At 42.7% G+C, this 20,266-nt stretch overlaps 1 protein-coding gene across 1 annotated transcript in view; it reads right to left on the bottom strand.

Annotated features, from left to right (window-relative positions):
* Positions 1 to 17,302, bottom strand: part of DNAJC3 (DnaJ heat shock protein family (Hsp40) member C3) — a 69,331-nt gene extending 52,029 nt beyond the window's left edge. The window contains exon 1 of the mRNA XM_025874670.2: positions 17,087 to 17,302. Within this exon, the coding sequence (XP_025730455.1) occupies positions 17,087 to 17,168 (82 nt within the window). The 5' untranslated portion in view covers positions 17,169 to 17,302. The remainder of the gene's footprint in view (positions 1 to 17,086) is intronic.
* Positions 17,303 to 20,266: the final 2,964 nt, after the last annotated feature.

Here is a 20,266-nt window from a genome sequence, read left to right on the forward strand (position 1 = left end):
ATATATATATATAGTTATCTGCTTCAGGAATCTGCTCAGATAAGAAGAGTCACAGAAGCTAAAGAGTGACATAGAAAAGGTAACAAAAAAGCACAGTTCTTCGTTTTACGAAGTACAAGTGACCCCAAAATATACGCCTTATCACCCTGGTCAATCAGAAGAATGTAACCAGTCTCCAAAATATAAGGGAAACTGCATAACACAGTAGTAGTTAAAATGTGTCAAACAACAAAATCATAATTGCTTTGTTAAACTAGAATTTCATTTTTTAAAAAAGATTTTATTTATTGGGGCACCTGGGTGGCTCAGTCGGTTGAGCGTCTGCCTTCGGCTCAGGTCATGGTCCCAGGGTCCTGGGATCGAGCCCCGCATCAGGCTCCCTGCTCCGCAGGCAGCCTGCTTCTCCCTCTCCCACTCCCCCTGCTTGTGTTCCCTCTCTCGCTGTGTCTCTCTCTGTCAAATAAATAAATAAAATCTTTTTTAAAAAAAAGTATTTATTTGACAGAAAGAGAGCACAAGTAGGGGGAGTGGCAGGCAGAGGGAGACGGAGAATCAGGCTCCCCACTGAGCAGAGAGCCAGACGTGGGGGCTCGATCCCAGCACCCCAGGATCACGACCAGAACTGAAGACAGACGCTTAACCAACTGAGCCACCCAGGCTCCCTTAGAATTCCATTTTAATGAGTATATCGAGTCCACTCTAATATTCACGTATTTATTGAGCATTTACAATGCACCGGGCACTATTCTAGGTATTTGGGATAAGTGAGCAAAACAAACAAAAACCTCTGCCACTCATAGCACTAGACATTATGGAGGGAGGAGACAGGCTTTAGAAATACATAAATTACAAAGCATGGTAGGTAAAAAGTATCACGGAAAAAGTCAAACCATGTGAGGACATCAGGAGTGCTGGGGCTTTCAGTATTAAACAAGGTGGTCAAGGGTGGGCCTCGCTGAGAAACTGACATCTGAGCAAAGACTTACTTGAAGGAAAGTAAGGAACTCACCATGCAGATACATAGAAAAAGAGCTTTCCAAGAAGGAGCAGCTAGTGCAAGGGCCCTATGTCAGGAGCATGGCAGGTTATGTCCAGAAACAGCAGGGAGACCAGGATGGCTACCCCAGAGCAACAGGAAGACAGTACTGTAAGATGAGGGCCTGACTGTATGGCTTTGGTTTCACTCTGGGTAAAATGGGGAGCTACTGAGGAATTCTGAGTAGAATAACATGATCTGACTGTCTATGACAATTATCAGTGTGCTACTTTCTCTGCTCTCAATTCATCCATCAGTACCTGGCTTTAAAAATGGACTGGTTTTTAAGCATTTCTTCTTTATACTGAGCACAATATTACACTCTGTCACAGTAAAATGTACCAAAGGGGCATTGCAGGAAGGACGCTTTCTGGATCTTGTTGCTGTCTTTATTTTTTTCTGGCTCCTGCTGCATGGTGCAAATGGGAGGATATCCAATGGTGCCCTATCCTAGCCATATGCCCACAGGTCCAGTCCCTCAGCAATCTGGCTGGCTTGACCGGGCACTATCTCCCAATGAGGACATCATACACTCCAGGCTGCATGCCCACAACAGCACCCCAACTTCCCATACTCATAGGCCAACCAACCTAGGCTCACCTATACCTGAGAAGGTTATTTCCTGCTTGCTCAGCTACAGTGGACCAGCTCTAGTCCCAGCAACTCAGCAAATTTTTCTATCAGCAACTTTAGGTTGCATCTGTAACTTTTCCAATAAAATCTAAACCCCAGACTTGAGTAGGGGGATCCTCTCTCAGTTGGCCCTTCTTTGGGGAATATCCTGTAGAGCTTTGTTTACATCTTTATAGTTATTCTCCTATCAAAACTTAACAATTCTTTATATTAAACTTCCCTCTTTTAAAGTACTCTGTGGTCTTGGTCTCCTGAATGGACCCAGACTTATGTACTGTTGGCACTGGGGAGTGGTCCTAGACCCACAAAGATAGGGTTGTTGTTTTTTTTTAAAGATTTTATTTATTTACTTGTTGGAGAGATAGAGAGCACAAGCAGGGGGAGTGGCAGGCAGAGGGAGAGGGAGAAGCAGGCTCCCCGCCGAGCAGCGAGCCCGATGCAGGACTCGATCCCAGGACCCTGGGACCATGACCTGAGCCGAAGGCAGTCGCTTAACCGACTGAGCCACCCAGACGCCCCAAAGATAGGTTTTGAGAACTGGTTTGGTCATGCCCTTGAGCCTCTTGAGTGCAGTGCTGAGCTCACTGTCAATGAGAAATAAGATGTCAGTAATCCATAGCAGGTATTAGAATCAGAATTAATCACGATACCATTTGTGGTACACAGTAATCACATGCTAACTGGAAAACCAAGCTAACTGGAAAACCAAGGCTGCTGCACTTGACCCGAATGACAATAGTGAGGAAGGTAAGGACTGTGGTGCGGGAGCAGGGGGGGTGGGGTCTTTTAAGTGTACTAGAGCACTTAACAGAGAGAAAGAACCTGCTAGCTTGATCCCTCAGCTCAAAGTCTCCATGAGCTTCCACGGCAGCCCTAAAACAATCTATTTTGGGTAGCCACAGAGCTGATCTAGCTGAAAATCAAACACAAAATTTAATTGAATGTGTATAGAAGGGTGCATATGGAAACTAAGAAGCCAAGCATTTCTCTTTTACAGTGAGCATGATGTTAAGCTATTCAGGGTGTTAAATGGACACTGCAGAAAAAAAAAAAAATCTTTGGAACAGTCATCTCTTGGGAAAGTGAGAGAAAGGACACACTGGGAAGGGGCAAGAGAGAACTTCCTGGGGTGATGATAATGTTCTAATTTTGATAGAGGTATGGGGTACACTGGGATGTGCAATTATCAAAACTTAGCAAATAGATACTTAAAATATGGACAATTACACATAAACTTTACATCCAAAAAAGCTGTTGATGATATGCATGTTAAAGTATTTAGGGAAGGAGTGCCTGGGTGGCTCAGTCGTTAAGCATCTGCCATTGGCTCAGGTTATGATCCCAAGGTCCTGGGATGGAGGTCTGCATCAGGCTCCCTGCTCAGCGGGGAGTCCGCTTCTCCCTCCCCCACTCCCCCTGCTTGTGTTTCCTCTCTCGTTGTCTCTGTCAAATAAAAAAATAAAATCTTAAAAAAAAAAAAGTATTTAGGGGAATGAGTACTGGTATTATTTTGAAATGTATTTTTAAAAAAGAATTAATGGATGGATAGAGAAAGGCCCAGATGGATATGTGTTAAAACCAAGTATGGTACTTGTATTAATGGTAGAATCTAGGTGACAGATACAGGAATGTACACTAAAAAATTCTTTCAACTTTGTGAAATGTTTAATAATAAAAATTTAGGAAAATATATAGCGTTAGGGGAACACACACTGGATTCTGTAAGGACACAAGTTAGGGCACCTAACACCTATAGTTAAATGAAATTTAAAATGCAATTTCTCAGTCACACTAGTCACAGCTTAAGTGCTGGAAAGCTAGTGATAGTACAGGAAACACTGCAAACAATACAGAACATTTCCTATCATCATAGAAAGTTCTATTGGACAACACTGAGGGGGGGTTTCCTGAGGTCTTACCTGAAACCTGAAGGAAAAATGGGAATACCACCAATAAGACCAAAAGGTCTTAACAGGGAAAAAAACCAACATTCCAAACACAAAGAACATTGCATTTAAATGCCCATAAGTAAGAGAATTAAGGAGGCTTTCAGAGAAATTAAAGTCCTACATTTCGGGTAGCTGTCCTCTCCGTCATGATTTCATTATTCTGGAGTGGGTCGCTTCAGGTGCTAGGTAAGTCTCATAAATAGCCGGAGGGAGAGGGAAACCATAAGGTATGTTACAATAATCCAGGTGACGTGATGGTGATCTGACTGTGGAGTAGCCATGGAAATAGAGAAGAACAGACTGCTCAGAGAAACAGAAGAGAGAAAGAAGACTACACATGGCTTACAGCGACTGGATGTGGAAGCCAAGTGAAGAAAGAACAAGAGTCCAGGATGCCCACGGCAACTATGTGAGAGCAACTATGTGTGCCTGCCATTTTAGTCAGCAAAAGCAACTGAACTCTTTTCCTCTGCTACAGCAAAGAGCTGAAAGAAATTCACTTTATCTTGCTATTTGCCCTACTGAACAAAGTAGCTTTTTCAGCTTTCAGTGTTCCTAGTTCCTGCACGGTATCTTATTTCCTTGGGTCCCTGATGGACCCCTCCAGGCAAGGAAGAAAGGGAAGAAGGGGAGAGAGGCAAGGAGGGAACCTTAACTTGATGGCCTCAAAAACTTAGGGTCCTGAAGAGCCCTGTTTGTCTGGGGCAACAACATAAAGATGTCTAAACCATTTAAGACTGTATGGGTAACACTTAGAGAAATTAGTTGGAGTTTTCAATGGGCTAGGAAAGCATTTGCTCTCCCCTTTAAAATGAGAATATAGACTCTTGCTCTGAAAATTCACTATGCAATAAAGATTCAGAAACCAGTTCTACTCTGACAGGTCACCTGTAGTTCCACCTAATTCCATACCATATCCAAAAATATAACGGGCTTTTCATAATGAAGATTACAGAAACGAATATATTTCATTCAACAAATGATACTGAATATACACTATGTGTCAAACTGTGGCCATAACAGAGATGAATAGGGTGGTCTTTTCCGAAGACGCAAGGAGGAAATTCCGCCAGGCTTTAGCCATTTGTGAGAATCCTCTAGGCAGCAGGGTTACCAGCAGTGACTGCAGGAAGACAGGCTGCTTCTGAGCATTACACTGGCATCTCTGCAACATACTGAAGTCTTTATAGAATACATAATACGAAGAATGGGACTGACTTCAAAGTAATCTTGAAAGGAAAATGAAAGTACAGGTGAAACAAGATCGGCCATACGGTGATAATTTTTGAAGCTGGGCAAAGTACACCAGGGTACACAATATTATTCTCCCTACTTTTTAAGATTTTCCCAAACCAAGTTTTTTAAAAAATTTAAATCCCTTCAATAAAGAGAAAACCAGCAGATAAAAATCTCATATATTAAAAAAAAAATGTTCTGAAGTGGACCACAGGGACTAGATCAGGACAGCCAACTGAGAACACGAGCCTATCTCCCAACGTGCTCAAATTCCAGAAATGACAGAAGTTATTTAAAGAATACATGCATAACCTTTCCAGAGGGTGGGGGGGACTTCTAAAAGAGGATGGCCATCAGAAAAACAGACATTTTAGGGGACAAAAAAAAAAACACACGGAAAGGAGAGGATAGGGTTAGTGGGCAAAATCACATCCAAACACCTTCCGGAGGGAAGGGTGCCATGGAGGTGGATGCGGTTCTTTGAGTGCTCCAAACTCTGACACAAGGAAAAGGAAGGAACCCTTGGATTTCCCGGCCTCCAGCCAGGCAATGAGTCTTCTCCCACAGTCAGTATTCACAGATTGGCAATGAGCAATTCTGAAATTTACAAAGATGATAAAATCAATCTTTAAGAAACTAACACCAAATAAGAGATTTAAGGGGAAAAAATAAGTGGGACAAACAGGAAAAAAATTTCTAAAAATGAATATAATTGACATTCTTACAACTTCAAAAGATGCAGCGTTCATAAAAACCAGACCAAGTATTTTTGCACTTACTGCTCTTGCAGTGGATAAAAAGACAGATAAACCCATTTCTAAATGCCCTGACAAGCTGCCAGAGGAAAGGAGGAGGAAGACTTAATATAGACAAAGGGGTCAAATAAGTTTCCCCTGAGAAGATAATGTTTGAGTTAAAAGACAATGGAGGTGGGGGGTGGGGGGAGGATCCTGAATGACAAATGCCTCCAGCAAGCCAAAATATGACCAGGCAAGGAGCACAGAGCAAGTGCAAAGGGCTTAGTGTTATGATGGGGGAACACACCTTCAAGGAATCAAAAGGAGGCTCAAGCATATCAGGAAGGACAGAGAATATAGGCAAGGTAGATCACACTGGGCCTTTCAGGCCCTGGTAAGAAATTTACAGTTTATTCTAAGTAAAAAGAGACGTCATTAGAATGGGTTTTATCAAGGAACTCATTATGTGATTTACATTTTAAAAAGATCCCATCCAGGGCTGTGTGGCCACAGGGTGGAAAAGATTCAAAGCAAGCCAGGATGGAAAGAAGTGTGGGAATGTGAACTAAGGATAGCAAGTTGCCTAACAGTACATGTACTCTGATTTTATGCTTTAAAATATATATATATACGGGTGCCTGGGTGGCTCAGTCGGTTAAGCGGCTGGCTTCGACTCAGGTCATGATCCCAGGGTCCTGGGATCAAGCCCCGCATCGGGCTCCCTGCTCAGCAGAGAGCCTGCTTCTCCCTTTCCCTCTGCCTGCTGCTCTGCCTACTTGTGCTCTCTATCTCTCTGTCAAATAAATAAATTTAAAAAATAAAATAAAATATATATATAACATGTAATTCTATATTTTTTTCCAGTAAAAATGTATTAATGTACTACTAATACAGTAAAAATTTAATAGTGTGAACTGAGGAACGTGTTTGTTAAAGATGATCCTGATTGAATAATCACTTGCAACTGAAAACTCTTAAAAGAATATTTGTAAACACTACAGACATATTTTACAATTAAGCAGGTAATTAAGTCAAGAAAGAAAAGCAAAATAACCTATCCTCCTTTCAGCGACTGTGAAGCTGGGGAGATTCCGGTCCAGATGTCACTGTCCTCCTACCCTTTGACCTTTCCCCAAAGCATCTCAATAAAATGGTTTGATTCCCCCAAAACAACAAAACCCAACCTCAATGTTTTTGTTAAACTATAGTTCAAAGGGACAGCACTGTAATCAGATACTGCCGAGAATATAGGTGAGATAGATCCTAACACTTAAAACAGTACTTAGCCTTTATAGATTCTAAAATATTTACGAATGAAATGATGGCATGTATGATAGGTTTCAAAATAATCCATGGGTATAGATAAAATAAGATCAGTCATGAGCTGGTAACTGTTAAAGCTAGGAGATGGGTACCTGGGGGTTCATATACCATTCCCTCCTTTTGTAAATGTGTCAAATTTTCCATAATAAAGTTTTATATTAAATCTCTTTAAGGGACTAGGGGCGGGGATATTAAAACAGTTAAAGGCGTACCTGGGTGGCCCAGTCGTTAAGCGTCTGCTTTCGGCTCAGGTCATGATCCCGGGGTCCTGGGATCGAGCCCCGTATCGGGCTCCCTGCTCCTCCCTCTCCCGCTCCCCCTGCCTGCCTGTGTTCCCTCTCTCGCTGTGTCTCTCTCTGTCAAATAAATAAATAAAATCTTAAAAAAAAAAAAAGTTAAAGATAGCTCATTTTCATTTTTTAAATATAATTTCTAATATGAACTATCCATCCATAAACATTTATAGTTCCTAGTGTAAAAACAAAAATCTGTGCATCACTCATGCTGAGAGAAACAGGTATATAGAAACCAAGGTAAATTACACGAACAAATGACTGAGAATCAAATAAGAATGATGAAAGCTCTGTATTTGAACTCTGGAACACTTCAGCCTATTACAGGGGGTACAAGTAATTATAGGGGCACGTTGACGGGACTCTGTGTATTCTCAAAACACAGAGGGTAGGAAGGGGGTAGTCAGAATAGCATAAGCTTTCAAACATTTCCCTATCACATTTTCTCAAAGGAAAGATCAGATCAACGCACTGAATAGAGGATTCCATTACTTGAGGAAGGAAGAAATTTGGGTATGTGATAAACTATTAGTCAAAATGCTTTCCTTATCCAACTATGAAAACGTTTAACACGAAAGATGTAACACAGAAAGAATTAAGAACCTATTATGTGCTAGATACTTTCAGTGTCATAATTTCACTTAATTTTCACAATGACTATAGAAAGTGAACATCTTTCATACTCTTATAACTCAGGAAACTAGGCTCCAACTCATCCTGCTGGAAGACTCACAGTAACTGTCAAAACAAGATTCAATTCCAAAGTCCAGCTTTCTTTTCAGCACAGCCCATGATCCTTTCCCCTATAATCCAGGCTAGGTGCTCCACGGTTACTAAGCCCTGGATGCTTCACTCATGCAACCCATCATTTAATATAACATTTCAGCAGAATGGTTTGCAACCTCCAAGGTTGATCTGAACCTAAGTTTAGTGGGAGGCAAGAATGCATTTGCAATGTTCTTTGAACTGTTATATCAAGCTATTTCAAGATAGACATTCCTCACTGAGAGTCATTGTGGTTTCCTGCTTTCACAGTGCTTGGAAGGAACCAGAGCTCAACCCACCGGCTCTCTACCACCTCCTCAAAGTGCCCTCAGAGGACCCCTTCTTGGCCACCCATCACAATTATGCATTCCTCTTACAGATGTGCCAAAACTATAACCAGGAATCAGAGACACCATCAACTGCCAGATCAACCTGGAGCTCTATGCCTCCTATGTCTACCTGCCCATGTCTTACTGCTCTGACCCCAATGGTGTGACTTTGAAGAACCTTGCCAAATATTTTCACCAACCTCAACAGAGGGAACATGCTTGAGAAAGTGAGGAAGCTGCAGACCAACAAGGTGGCCAAATCCCAAATTCTTCAGGATATCAAGAAACCAAACCACAGTTAACTGGGAGAGCTGTCTAAATGCAATGGAGTGTGCAAATGTTACGCATGAAAAAAAGTATAAATCTGTCACTACTGGAACTGCACCAACTGGTCACTGACAAAAATGACCCCTATTAATGTGACTTCATTGACATTCATTACTTGAATGAGCAGGTGAAATCCATCAAAGAATGGGGACCCTGGAATCTGGTATGGCAGAGTATCACTTTGGTAAGTGTATTCTGGGAGACAGGACAATAAGAGCTAAGCCTTAGGCTGGCTTCTCATAGCCATGGGGCTGACTTCCTTGGTCACCAAGGCCAGGCATGCATGCAGGGGTGACCTTTACCTTTTCTCTAAATTGTACCAAAACATCCACTTAAAGTTATTTCATTTGTACTAGTCCTTCAAATAAAATTTGGTATGCCCTCCAAAAATGTTAGGTCATTCTGTCACCCCAAAAGTTAAATTACTCTTCAAACTAAATTTCTCTCACCTTCTAGGATTAAAAGAGGTTTCCAGATTTCTCTCCCTTCTGAATAAAACTCGGATCTTTATTACGTTATAATTTTATCCAATATAATTTCCATTTATATTGTGTAAGTAAATACAACTTCCTCTAAGAAAATCTTCCATGGCCTACCCCAATCATCCAGAATTATTATTCCTTCAGTGCATCTTGGTCACATTTCCATAACAGATTCTGCCACAGTGTAAGTGTTGTTGTGTAGGCTCCTTTCTCCCTGCAAAAGATGGTGTGCCTCCTAACTGGGATCTTCCCCCCCACCTTCCACCAAATCCAGCCCCCATGCTGCTGCCAGAGCAATCCTTCCAAAATGCACTCCTAATAAAAATTATGCAGTATTTTCACATCACTGGCTAGATTCAGTCTAAACCCCTTCAGATCTAAAGGCAAACAAGACCCTTCATGATCAGATCCCATGATGTGGGTCCAGCCTCATCATCCCTCACTCCTCCACCTCTTACTTTACACCCCTAGACCATAATGAACTGGTTGTACTTCCTTGAACAGACTATATTCTCATGCCACATCAGTTTGCATTTGCTGTTCCATGAAAAGACCTTTCCCACTTGCCCCCTGGGAAATTGCTCCTCCTCCAACAGGATTCTGCCCTCAAATGCTGGCTCCTCTGTGAGACCCCCTCTAACTACTGCAGTGAGAGGGTGGCGAAAGCCCCTTCTATGCTCCTGTGACATCACCACACTCAAAAGTACATGACTTCACTTTGCAATACCACCATCTCAATATATTGACCTTCACAGTTTGCCAGCCTCTCATAACCCCTGATACCCCAATCCAGATAAAAAGTGAGTTTGAGAGAAGAAACCATCTTTTCTTCTTTATATCACTCAGTTCAATACCTTGCACAATTGGACACTCAATATTCACTGAGTGAGTGTACCCATCTTCCTTCTGACTTAAAAGTATCACAAGTCATCCAATCAATAGAACTGATGTCTGGTTTAGTTCCTCCAGCATGGGCTCAACCACCTGAAGGTTTCCCAGGCAGCTGCAGATTTGAAACAATTCTGTCTGCAGATTATTCAACACAACCCCCTGCTGACTGGAGTAACTTCAAGTAGGAATCCCTTCAGACCCCAAAAAGTCTGTTCTTTTTTGTAGTAAAATGAATCTTTGGATGGTTTTCTAAACCACTTTTCATGAACCGGTGAATATTCAAAGGAGAACTAAATTTGAAGCCTGTACAAAAACTTATCCCTAAACAGGTGCCACATGAAACTTCTACCTTTATCAGTCCTTAAATCTACTTCTCTAAATTTTCATAAATTTCTATTTCACAAGGGTAATTATTTTATATACACTGACAGAGGCATACAATAAAATACTTAGTGTAAAAGTTTAAAAAAAAAAAGAAGAGAATCCAAGGTACATAATAACAATCATCAAATCAAACTGATACTACCAAACATTCATAAAGACACTGATATGTAAAAAGAAAAAATTATTTGTAAGTTGTGGCTGTTTCTGTAGTATCTCAACCCTATTTTGAGCCATGGGTACTTTTCTATTCCTTTGCCACATACTAGGAGACAGGGACAAGAGCAGTCTCCTACTTTCTAAGAGATAAAGCAACCAAACATCATGCCTAATCGGCATTAAACAATAAGTTTCTCCTTAGATGAGCATAACCATAGGTCAGCAAAATATACAGGAAGTGTAAGGAAAAAGGTAGAGTAGCTAAGTCTTTTTAGGAAGTTAGTGTTAGAATCATCACATTTTGGCAAGAAATAAAGAATTTTAAGAAATGTAAAGTTGAGGGACACCTGGGTGGCTCAGTTGGTTAAGTGTCTGCCTTCGGCTTGGGTCATGATCCCAGAATCCTGGGATTGAGTCCGCACTGGGCTCTTTGCTCAGTGGGGAGCCTCCTTCTCCCTCTGCCTCTGCTGCTCCCCCTGCCTGTGCTCTCTCTCTCTCTGGCATATAAATAAAATCTTAAAAAAAAAAAAAAATGTAAAGATGAGGGGTTAAGAATATGACGTGGTGAGAGTCACAATCAAGAGTTCAAGAACAAGAATGAAAAAGGCAAGAACTAGTGGTCAAATTACTAAGGTTCGAGCTAAGGCCAAGTGACATAGCAGGTAGCAAGCCCAGTGTGGTTATTCAGATTGGAGCACTCAGAATGAGGACAAGAGGGGCTCCTGGCTGGCTCAGTCAATAGAATGTGTGACTCCTGATCCTGGGGTTGTGGGTTCGAGCCCCATGTTGGGTGCAGAGATTACTAAAAATAAAATCTTAAAAAAAAAAGAATGTGATGGATGAGGAAAACGCAAAGGTCATCCTACAAAGGCACATGAGGCAAAAAAGACAAAATACTGTTTGAAATAGATCTGATCTGAATCCAAGATTCAAGCAAGATGGGGTAGAGTCTAAAAGAAGTCTCATGGCAAAAACACAGAAAAAGTGGAAATTGGCCACAGAAAGAGCAAGAAGTGCAACTAAGTGCAACTAAGGACTGATGACATAACAGTTTCAATAAAAATACACTGAGGCGGAAACCCTAAGCATCTCTTTCCAGTCACTATGACCCAAAAAGTGGTTGAGCCAAATTGAAAGGAAGAAAAGACTGAGTAGTTGTGCGGTACATCTGAACTAAATGCACTAAAATCTTCCTAAGTGAACTAGGAAAATAAAATCTGTTGTAACCAGGTTTGCTCAATTACAATGGACATTACTTGTCTTTGCTTCAGTTAACTGTGAACACAAACGTTTTGACAGTATCCCTTGAGTTTCAACTTAGAAAATAAGTTTAGAAGAGTCCATGCAAAAAAAAAAAAAAAAAAAAACGAGCTTAAATAGTCAACTTCACTCATCCATTTAAAAAATATTTATTGCACATCTACTTCATGTCAATGTGTTTCAGGTAGAGACAAGAGCCCTTTCCACAAAGCTTATATTCTAGAGAGAACAGGCAGGAAAGAAAAGTAAATGTGGTAATTCAGACAATGTGAAGTTTTAAGAAGTAAATTCAAAAAGGTAAACAGAAACTATTAACTGAAGAAGAGAGTCCTTTTTACATAGTGTGTCAGGATAGGCCTCTCTGAAATATGAATGTTCATTTGAAGACCTCAAGTGAGGCTTTCCAGATGGTGGGGACAGCAAGAATCAGTCAGAAATGAGGTTGGCACTTGAAAGTAAAAGAAGCTGGTGTGGGGGCGCCCAGATGGCTCAGCCGGCTAAGCATCCGACCCTTGATTTTGGCTCTTGTCATGATCTTGGGGTCGTGAGACTGAGCCCTGCAAAAGGTTCCGTGCTGGGCATGGAGCCTGCTTGAGATTCTCTCTCTCCCTCTCTCTCTGCCCCTCCCCAACCCACCCACACCATCCCTGCTCTCTCCCTCTCTAAAAAAAAAAAATATATATATATATATATATATAAAATAAATTAAAGAAGTTGGTGTGGTGAGAGCCTAATGATGAGGGGAAGATTACGATAAGCGGTGTAAGTAAGCAGGAGTCAGACAGTAAGGCTCTGCAGTTATCATGCGGGAACGTGTTGAAGAGAGAACAGAAGATGAGGAAATAGAGACTATCAGCAGCTCTTCAAAGTCCTACTGTCTACAGAAGCAAAGACACAGTTCAGTAGCTGAAGGGACACATGACATCAAAGAACAGTTTAGGATGGAAACACTACAACACGTTGGAGTGCTGATGTTAAAGATCCCACAGAGAGAAACAAAGTGATGACCCAGGAGAGACACACTAACTCTAGGAGCAGTACTTTCAGAAGATGAGAGGAAATGGAATCCGGGGCATAAGTATAGGAATTGGATTTTGCCAGGAATAGAGATGCTTTATCCATTTTAATATAAGAAAAGTAGCAGACTGGGTATAAATATAGGTAGGCTGGTGACTTTAGTGGAAGAAAGAAAAGGAAACTGCCCTGTGGTGGCTTTCAGTTTCTCAAATAAAGACAAGGTCTAAAAGAATGAGGTAGGTTCAGAGGGAGGAAAGGGGGGGTTACATTGGAGATTTAAGGAAAAGAAAAGGTCTGAAATGCTGCTTTTCAGGAATGGACATATTAGGGAATTGTAGGAATGCTGGCAATATTGAGTGTGCATTTGAAATTGAGATTATATGCTTACAGTGAGACCAGTCAGCAAGGTTATTTCCATTTTTCTCCAGCCATGTTCAACTCTGAGGTACAACAAACAAGTTGGCCAAGTTGGGTTTCACAGGTGTCAAATTTTGCCACATGAGTAAAACAAAATACAGGGGCAAGGAAACTAAAAGATGTTTGCAATGGAGTGACTATAAGGTGGACCAATAAATCTAAATTGAGAAGAGGGAAGAGGACATGCATACTTCACAAAGCATGTCTTATACCCTCGAGTGGTCTGTAAACTCAATGGCAAAACCATGAGTTCAATACTATATCTCACCAGAAAGCACTACAGTGTAAGCCTCCGCTGATTCCCATATTCCAGAACCCCAAATGACACAAACTTATCAGATGTACAAAACATTTTTTTTTAAACCAGCTTTCTAAAGATCTTGAAAGAAAAATAAATCTACAGTTGAAATGTCTTAGTTCTAAAGAGCAGGTGATTGGGTTCCCATATTTCCATATAAACAAAGATAAACTGCTGGACATTAATCAAAGGAAAACCATGACAAAAGAAATTAAACTTAAACACAATTAATTCACTTCATATGAGAAAATAAAGCCTAATAATTACTGCAGGGAATCTCATCTCAGAACAACAACCCCTGTCCCACAGAAAAAATTTTACTGCATTTCAGGGCCTTGCTCAGCAAATGCTAGCTAGTCAAGTGAACTGGAACTTTTACACTACTATCTATAGCCTATCACATTAAAAGAACTCTAGAAGCTATCTGACCATCTACTAAAATACTCAGTTTGTATAAATTACTTAAAAGTCATTCATTTTCCCTACTTTATGTTTCTTTACAAATTTAAATAATACCAGAAAAACCTAGAGAAACAAAGCATATTTTAAGTAGGTTAAATGAATATAAAAATTTCAGTATCATTTATACCTACAGATTTCCAACTATCCTTTACCTACGGCCAAATAAATGGTTTAGTCAGGTCAGTTCAGTGAAATACAGAAAAACTGGGTCCAGGAAGCATGTTAAGGAAGAAAAAAAAGATAAAAGGCTGTGTTCCTACTCAAGGCACCACACAGAACAAACCATTAGCAAAGAATTAAAATAGCTATGTTATCTGTAACATGAGAATACTAGATACTACTAAAGTTTTCTTTCTGCTCCAAAAATTCTATTCCTAACCTAGTGCTTTGGACTTCTTTCAAAGGCCTTTTTGAAAGACAGTGCTAAAAGACGTAATCTTTCAATTCATAAGACTATTACATAGTCTTCTTTCTTTGGATCACAATTAACAGAAAAGCCTGGCGGGGGGGCTACAAAGACGAATATTTTTAAATCAGAAAAAAACTAGGCCAACTAAGCTAATTACTGGTGACCCTCTCTGTCGCATGCAACTCTGTGTTTCACACTCACTATTCTCACACCCTTCTCCTTCATCTCCTCTCCCTCTGAACCTCAGACCTACATCCCCCTGGAGAACTCTGAGGTTACTGAAACCAAACACAACTTACTTTGGAAAACAGGAGTTCACAGTGTGTCAATTCAGGTCAAAGGTTCTTTCTTACCTTTATATCCTCATCACCAAATTTAGTGTCTAGTACATGCAGACACCTAACTTTACTCCTCTATATGACTTATTAGACCAGTGATTCTCACCAGTGATTACTTTTTAGAAATGTGAAATTTCAGGTCCCACCCAGACCTACTGAACCAGAAATGCTGAGAGGGGAACCCAGCACTCTGCTTTAAAAAGCCCTCCAGTTAAGATTCTGATACACACTCAAGTTTGAGAACCACTGTATTAACATGACAGGAAATCATCTCATTACCCCCAGTGGCAAAGAAACCAAAAAAAAAATGCTGATTTCTCTCAGCTGCCACCACTTACAAATGCTGGGGCCCACATGATACACAAGATGAACTTTAGAGTCAAATAACTGAGTTTAACTTATGGTTGTTGGATTTAACAGCTCTGTGACATTATAGCTAAAGTTCCCTCATCTGTAAAGTAGAAATAGTATCACATACCTCCATGAATGAGAGCTCACTTATAGAAAGACGCCTGGCACACAGAAGACCTTTAATGAATTTAACATCTTTTTCCTTTTTTTCCTACTACCTGTACCAGGTTCCCTGATACTTCATACAGGCAATGCTCCTCAAGAACAGCACTCTGGCACTCCTCTGAGAATGCCTTCTACACAGAAAAACTCTCTAATGAAGTTTTTCTTAAGGAAAATACTCTAGGAGGGAAATGAAGTACTGAGTCCTACAGAACAGCCATTCCAAAAAGGTAGTCCAAAAGCTAGTAGGAAAAGCAAGTCATATAAAAGTGTGCACTTTCATAACTTAAAAAGCATAAAACAGAACATAGGCAACTTTCTCTTAAGTGGTCAAAATAAAGCACTTGTCGTAACTGGACAAAATGTGACACTTGGGCGGAGAGGGTGTTAACATTAGAAAATGCAAGAGAACTGGAATACATGACCCATATTAAAGTGGTCCGGGCATTCAAAGTTCAATTCCCTAGATTGTCTAGGGCAACCTAGACAACTTCTTTGTCCCAATGTTGTCACGATTATATGTTCTGATATGGGGTCACCAGGAGAACAATATTAGCACTGCCATGAATGAGACCTAAAATGTGGAGAGTGTATTTCTTTTTATTTTTTTAAAAGATTTTATTTATTTATTCATGAGAGACACACAGAGAGAGAGGCAGAGGGAGAAGCAGGCTCCCCAAGGAGCAGGGAGCCTGATGCGGAACTCGATCCCAGGACCCCGGGATCATGACCTGAGCCGGAGGCAGATGCCTAACCATCTGAGCCACCCAGGCGCCCTACTTTTTTTTTTTTAAGTTTAGAATTTTGAGGGGATTTTACCATAAACAATTCCCAACTGTGGTTCCTCAGTCCCTCCAAATCTAACATTAAGTCTCATATTGAAATACGTGACCCCCTTGACTAACTAGCCCTTTTCATAGGAATGAAAGCAGATCAGTGCATGTGATACGACATCACACTCGAATATTTCTTGCAGTCACCAGGCTGGAAGCATTAGTTCAATTGGCACTTTCAGCTTTAATTCTTACTGCTCTCGCTGACATCTATGATGGGACAGCCCTCTGCTTTTGCTATTCTGTTAGAGTAGCCAACAATTCAATCTGTAGGACTCAAGCTTAATTTAAGCGTTCCGTACCTTTTAAGGGGACCTTTTTTCAGAGAACTCGGAAAAGGAAAGCCAGCCGTAAGTTGAAGGGCACCATGCTGGGAGTAGTAAAACCACAAACTTCGTGCCTCGCCCTCCGGGAGCTTGAATTCCAGCACCCGATCCTTAACGCACCAACCCAACAACTTCTATCCACGATACACACTAATGCGAGGGTTACTCAACTTTTAACAGTCAACACTGTCCCCTCCACTGAGCGCAGTCGGACACACTCCCCCCCCCCCCCCCCGAACTCCAAAGCGAAAGAGGCCTCCCCTTTGGCCACCTTTACTGCCTCCTCTAGCACCACCGACAAGTGTCCCCAGAGGGTCCCAAGCAAGGCTGGGACCCGACGGCTGCTCCGGTCTCCGCGTCCCACGACTCTTAGGAGTCGCTGCCGGGTGCCCCGCTCCCCCGCACCCCCTCGACCTCCTTCGGTCCCGCTCCTCACTCGGAACCCGTCCGTCCCCGCCGGGCGGCCCGCCGGTCCCACCGCCTCTTCCCCAGACAAACCCGGAACCGGGTGCCGGCCCCCGCCCAGGGGCGGTCTCAGGCCCAGCCGGGCCGCGCGGACTCCCCGGCTCCCGCCCAGCCGCCCCGAGACTCGCGCCCGGATGCAGGCGGGGAGGCGCCAGGGGGCCTGGCCCGGGCGCCCACCTCCCCCGGCCAGGGCAGGACAGGACTCACCTTCGTACTGCAGGTCCACCAAGACCAGCAGGAAGGGGAACACCGAGCCCAGCCGGCTGGTCACGGAGCCGGGGGCCACCATGTCCGAGGGCGCGGGCGGCGAGAGGGAGAGAAGGTGCGGGGCCACCAGCCCCGCCGGCGCTAAGGCTGCAGCTGCGCCCGCCCGCCGTCGGCTCTCGCTCAGGCCTAAGCGGCAGCTGGCGCCCAGCGAAGGAAGGCAGCGGTGGGCGGGGCCCGGGCGACGCTACGCCCCGAGCGCAGCCGCCGCCCAATCGCCTTCTTCCCGGCCGCTCTCCTACTGGGCTCGCCGGGGTCGTGGTTCGCGTTGATAGGCTGCGGGGGCCGCCGCCCCGCCCCATCTCTGATAGGGTAACGTGGAGGCACGGGACGAGGCTGCGTCCGCTGGTCGTGGAGCTGTCAGGGAGCTCCAAACGGCCGTGGCCGGTCGGAGGGAGGAGGCCCCGGGGCGTCTGTGCGGTGGCCGCCGAGTCCGCATGCGCAGGCCGCGGATGCCTTTTCGGGTTGCTCCCGGAGCTGTAGGTTAGCGAGGAGGAGGTTTTCCGTGTGCTGTTTAGAGAGGCAGGTGAAGCCGCCGCGTCCGCGAATAAAGGGCCAAGCGTCGTCCCAGGAAGCCCGAGCGCCTGGAGTGGAGGTCTCGGAATGGACCGGTGAACAGCACGCTTCACAGAGCCTGCTACCGCCAAGCCGAGCGTCTCGGAAGGAGTGCAGCCTCCACTGAAGAGTGCGCGAGAAACGGTCAGAAGCCGGAGCTCAGTAGAGTAGGAGGAACTGATGGAGGTTGAAGCATTTCAGGGACAGCCGAGAAGGATCTTAGTGACCTGAGGCCCGGGAGAATGGCTTGGAAGCCTGGAACACCCCTCCCCACCCCTGGCCAGCGTGCCCAGGAAAGAGAGCAATTCTGGAAGATTCTGCGAGGAAGAAACCAGGAGGCACAGCAGCTAAGAGAGCAGGGGGCTCTGGGGAGTGTAGCCCACGTCAACGGTGGGTTGGGGGGGCGGCAGGAGAGTCCTGTTAGAACGGATCTTGCATCTTGTACTCATCAGAGGAAACTCAACAAGAGAGCTAGAAACCTGTACAAGATAAGACTCAAGTTACTCAATTTAGCGTTAAGTTTGTTCAAGGCCATTTCCTCTGGCGTCCCCAGCACAATCCGAAGTGCACGCTATACACCAGTGATGTTTTAGCTGGAGTAAAAGAGTAATGCTTTTCTGTGTTTATTGTCAAATGCAAACTTACTAGTTTACCAATAAGTATAAAAATGAGTTAAATGAAACGTTCATGTAATATTTATGATAAATACATGAATCTTTGGGCAGTTAGAATGAATAATTGATTTTTTGCAAACTGCTCTGTGTCCACCCCCCCATGTTCATTGCACCATTACTTAAAATAGCCAAGACATGTTAACAACCTAAGTGTCCATTAATAGATGAACGGATAAAGAAAATGTGGCACGCATGCACAGACATGTGCACACACACAGAGGACTATTATTTAGCCATAAAAAGAAGGAAATCTTGCCATTTGCAACAACATGGCTGGACCTTGTGTGCATTATGCTAAGTGAAATAACTCAGAGAAAGATAAATACTGTATGATCTCACTTATATGTGGAATCTAAAAAAAACTCATGGATACAGAGAAGGAATTGGTGGTTGCCAAAGGGGGGAAGGGAGGAATGGATGAGGTGATCAAAAAGTTCAAACAAACATCCAGTTATAAGTCCTGTGGATATAATGTACAACATGGAGACTATAGTTAACAATACTATATTGTATATTTGAAAGTTGCTAAAGGAACCAATTTTTTTTAAGATTTTATATATTTATTTGAGAGCGCACAAGCAGCGCACAATCAATGAAATCATTGATTTCATATAATCAAATCAGAAGAAATAGAGCTCTGTTTTTAAATTTTTTATTGAGATATAACTGAAATATAACATTGTATTAGCTGTAGGTGTACAATGATTTGATATATGTACACATTGCAAAATGATTATAAGTTTAGTTAACACCTATCACCACATAGTTACACTTTTTTTCTCACGATGAGGACTTTTAAGATCCATTCCTTTAGGGGTGCCTGGATGGTTCAGTTGGTTGGATGTCTGCCTTTGGCTCAGGTCATGACCTCAGGGTCTTACAATGAGCCCCCCATCGGGCTTCTTGCTCAGCCAGGAGCCTGCTTCTCCCGCTTCTCCCTCTCTCGCTGTGTCCCTCTCTGTCAAATAAATCAATAAAATCTTTAAAAAAAAATCTTTTAAAAATATTTATTTGACAGAGTTAGCAAGAGCAAGAACACAAGCAGGGGGAGTGGGAGAGGGAGAAGCAGGCTTCCTGCCAAGCAGGGAGCCCAATGTGGGGCTCAATCCCAGGACCCCAAGATCAAGACCTGACCCGAAGGCAGACGCCTAAGAACTGAACCACCCAGGTGCCCCTCAAATAAATAAAATCTCTTTTTTAAAAAAAGGAATAAAGTACTGATACATGCTAAAATATGAATGAACTTTGAAGAAGATTATGGTAAATTAAAGAAACTGGTCACAGAATTGTATGCTTCCATTTATGTGAAATAACCAGGATAGGTAAATCTATACAGGCAAGAAGGTATTTGGGGCTGGGAGTAAGGAAGAATAGGGAGTGACTACTAATGTGTATAGGGTTTCTTTTGAGAGTGATGAAAATACTCTTACATTAGGTAGTGGTAATGGTTGCATATATCTATGAATATACTTAAAAACATTTAATTGTACACTTTAAATGGGTAAATTATATCAATTATAACTCATTAGAGTTCTTTTTTTAAAAAAACAGTAAAGGGATGGAGGGGCCCATGGGTGGCTCAGTAGGTTAAGTGTCTGACTCTTGATTTCAGCTCAGGTCATGATCTCAAGGTTATGAGATCAAGCACCGCATCAGACTCTATGCTGAGTGTGGAGCCCACATGGGATTCTCTCTCTCCCTCTGCCCCTCCTACCTCTGCTCATGTATGTGCACTCTCTCTCTCTCTCCTAAAAAAAAAAAGTAAAGAGATGGAAGAAAATATTTATCTTTCAGACACTAATCAAAAGAACACTGGAGTGGATATCTAAAGTAGTTGGGGCACCTGGGTAGCTCAGCCATTAGGCGTCTGTCTTCAGCTCAGGTCATGATCCCA

This window comes from Callorhinus ursinus, unplaced genomic scaffold (genome assembly GCF_003265705.2).
Source record: "Callorhinus ursinus isolate GAN/ISIS: 27379988/994484 unplaced genomic scaffold, GSC_fseal_2.0 scaffold7, whole genome shotgun sequence".
Taxonomy (NCBI): domain Eukaryota; kingdom Metazoa; phylum Chordata; class Mammalia; order Carnivora; family Otariidae; genus Callorhinus; species Callorhinus ursinus.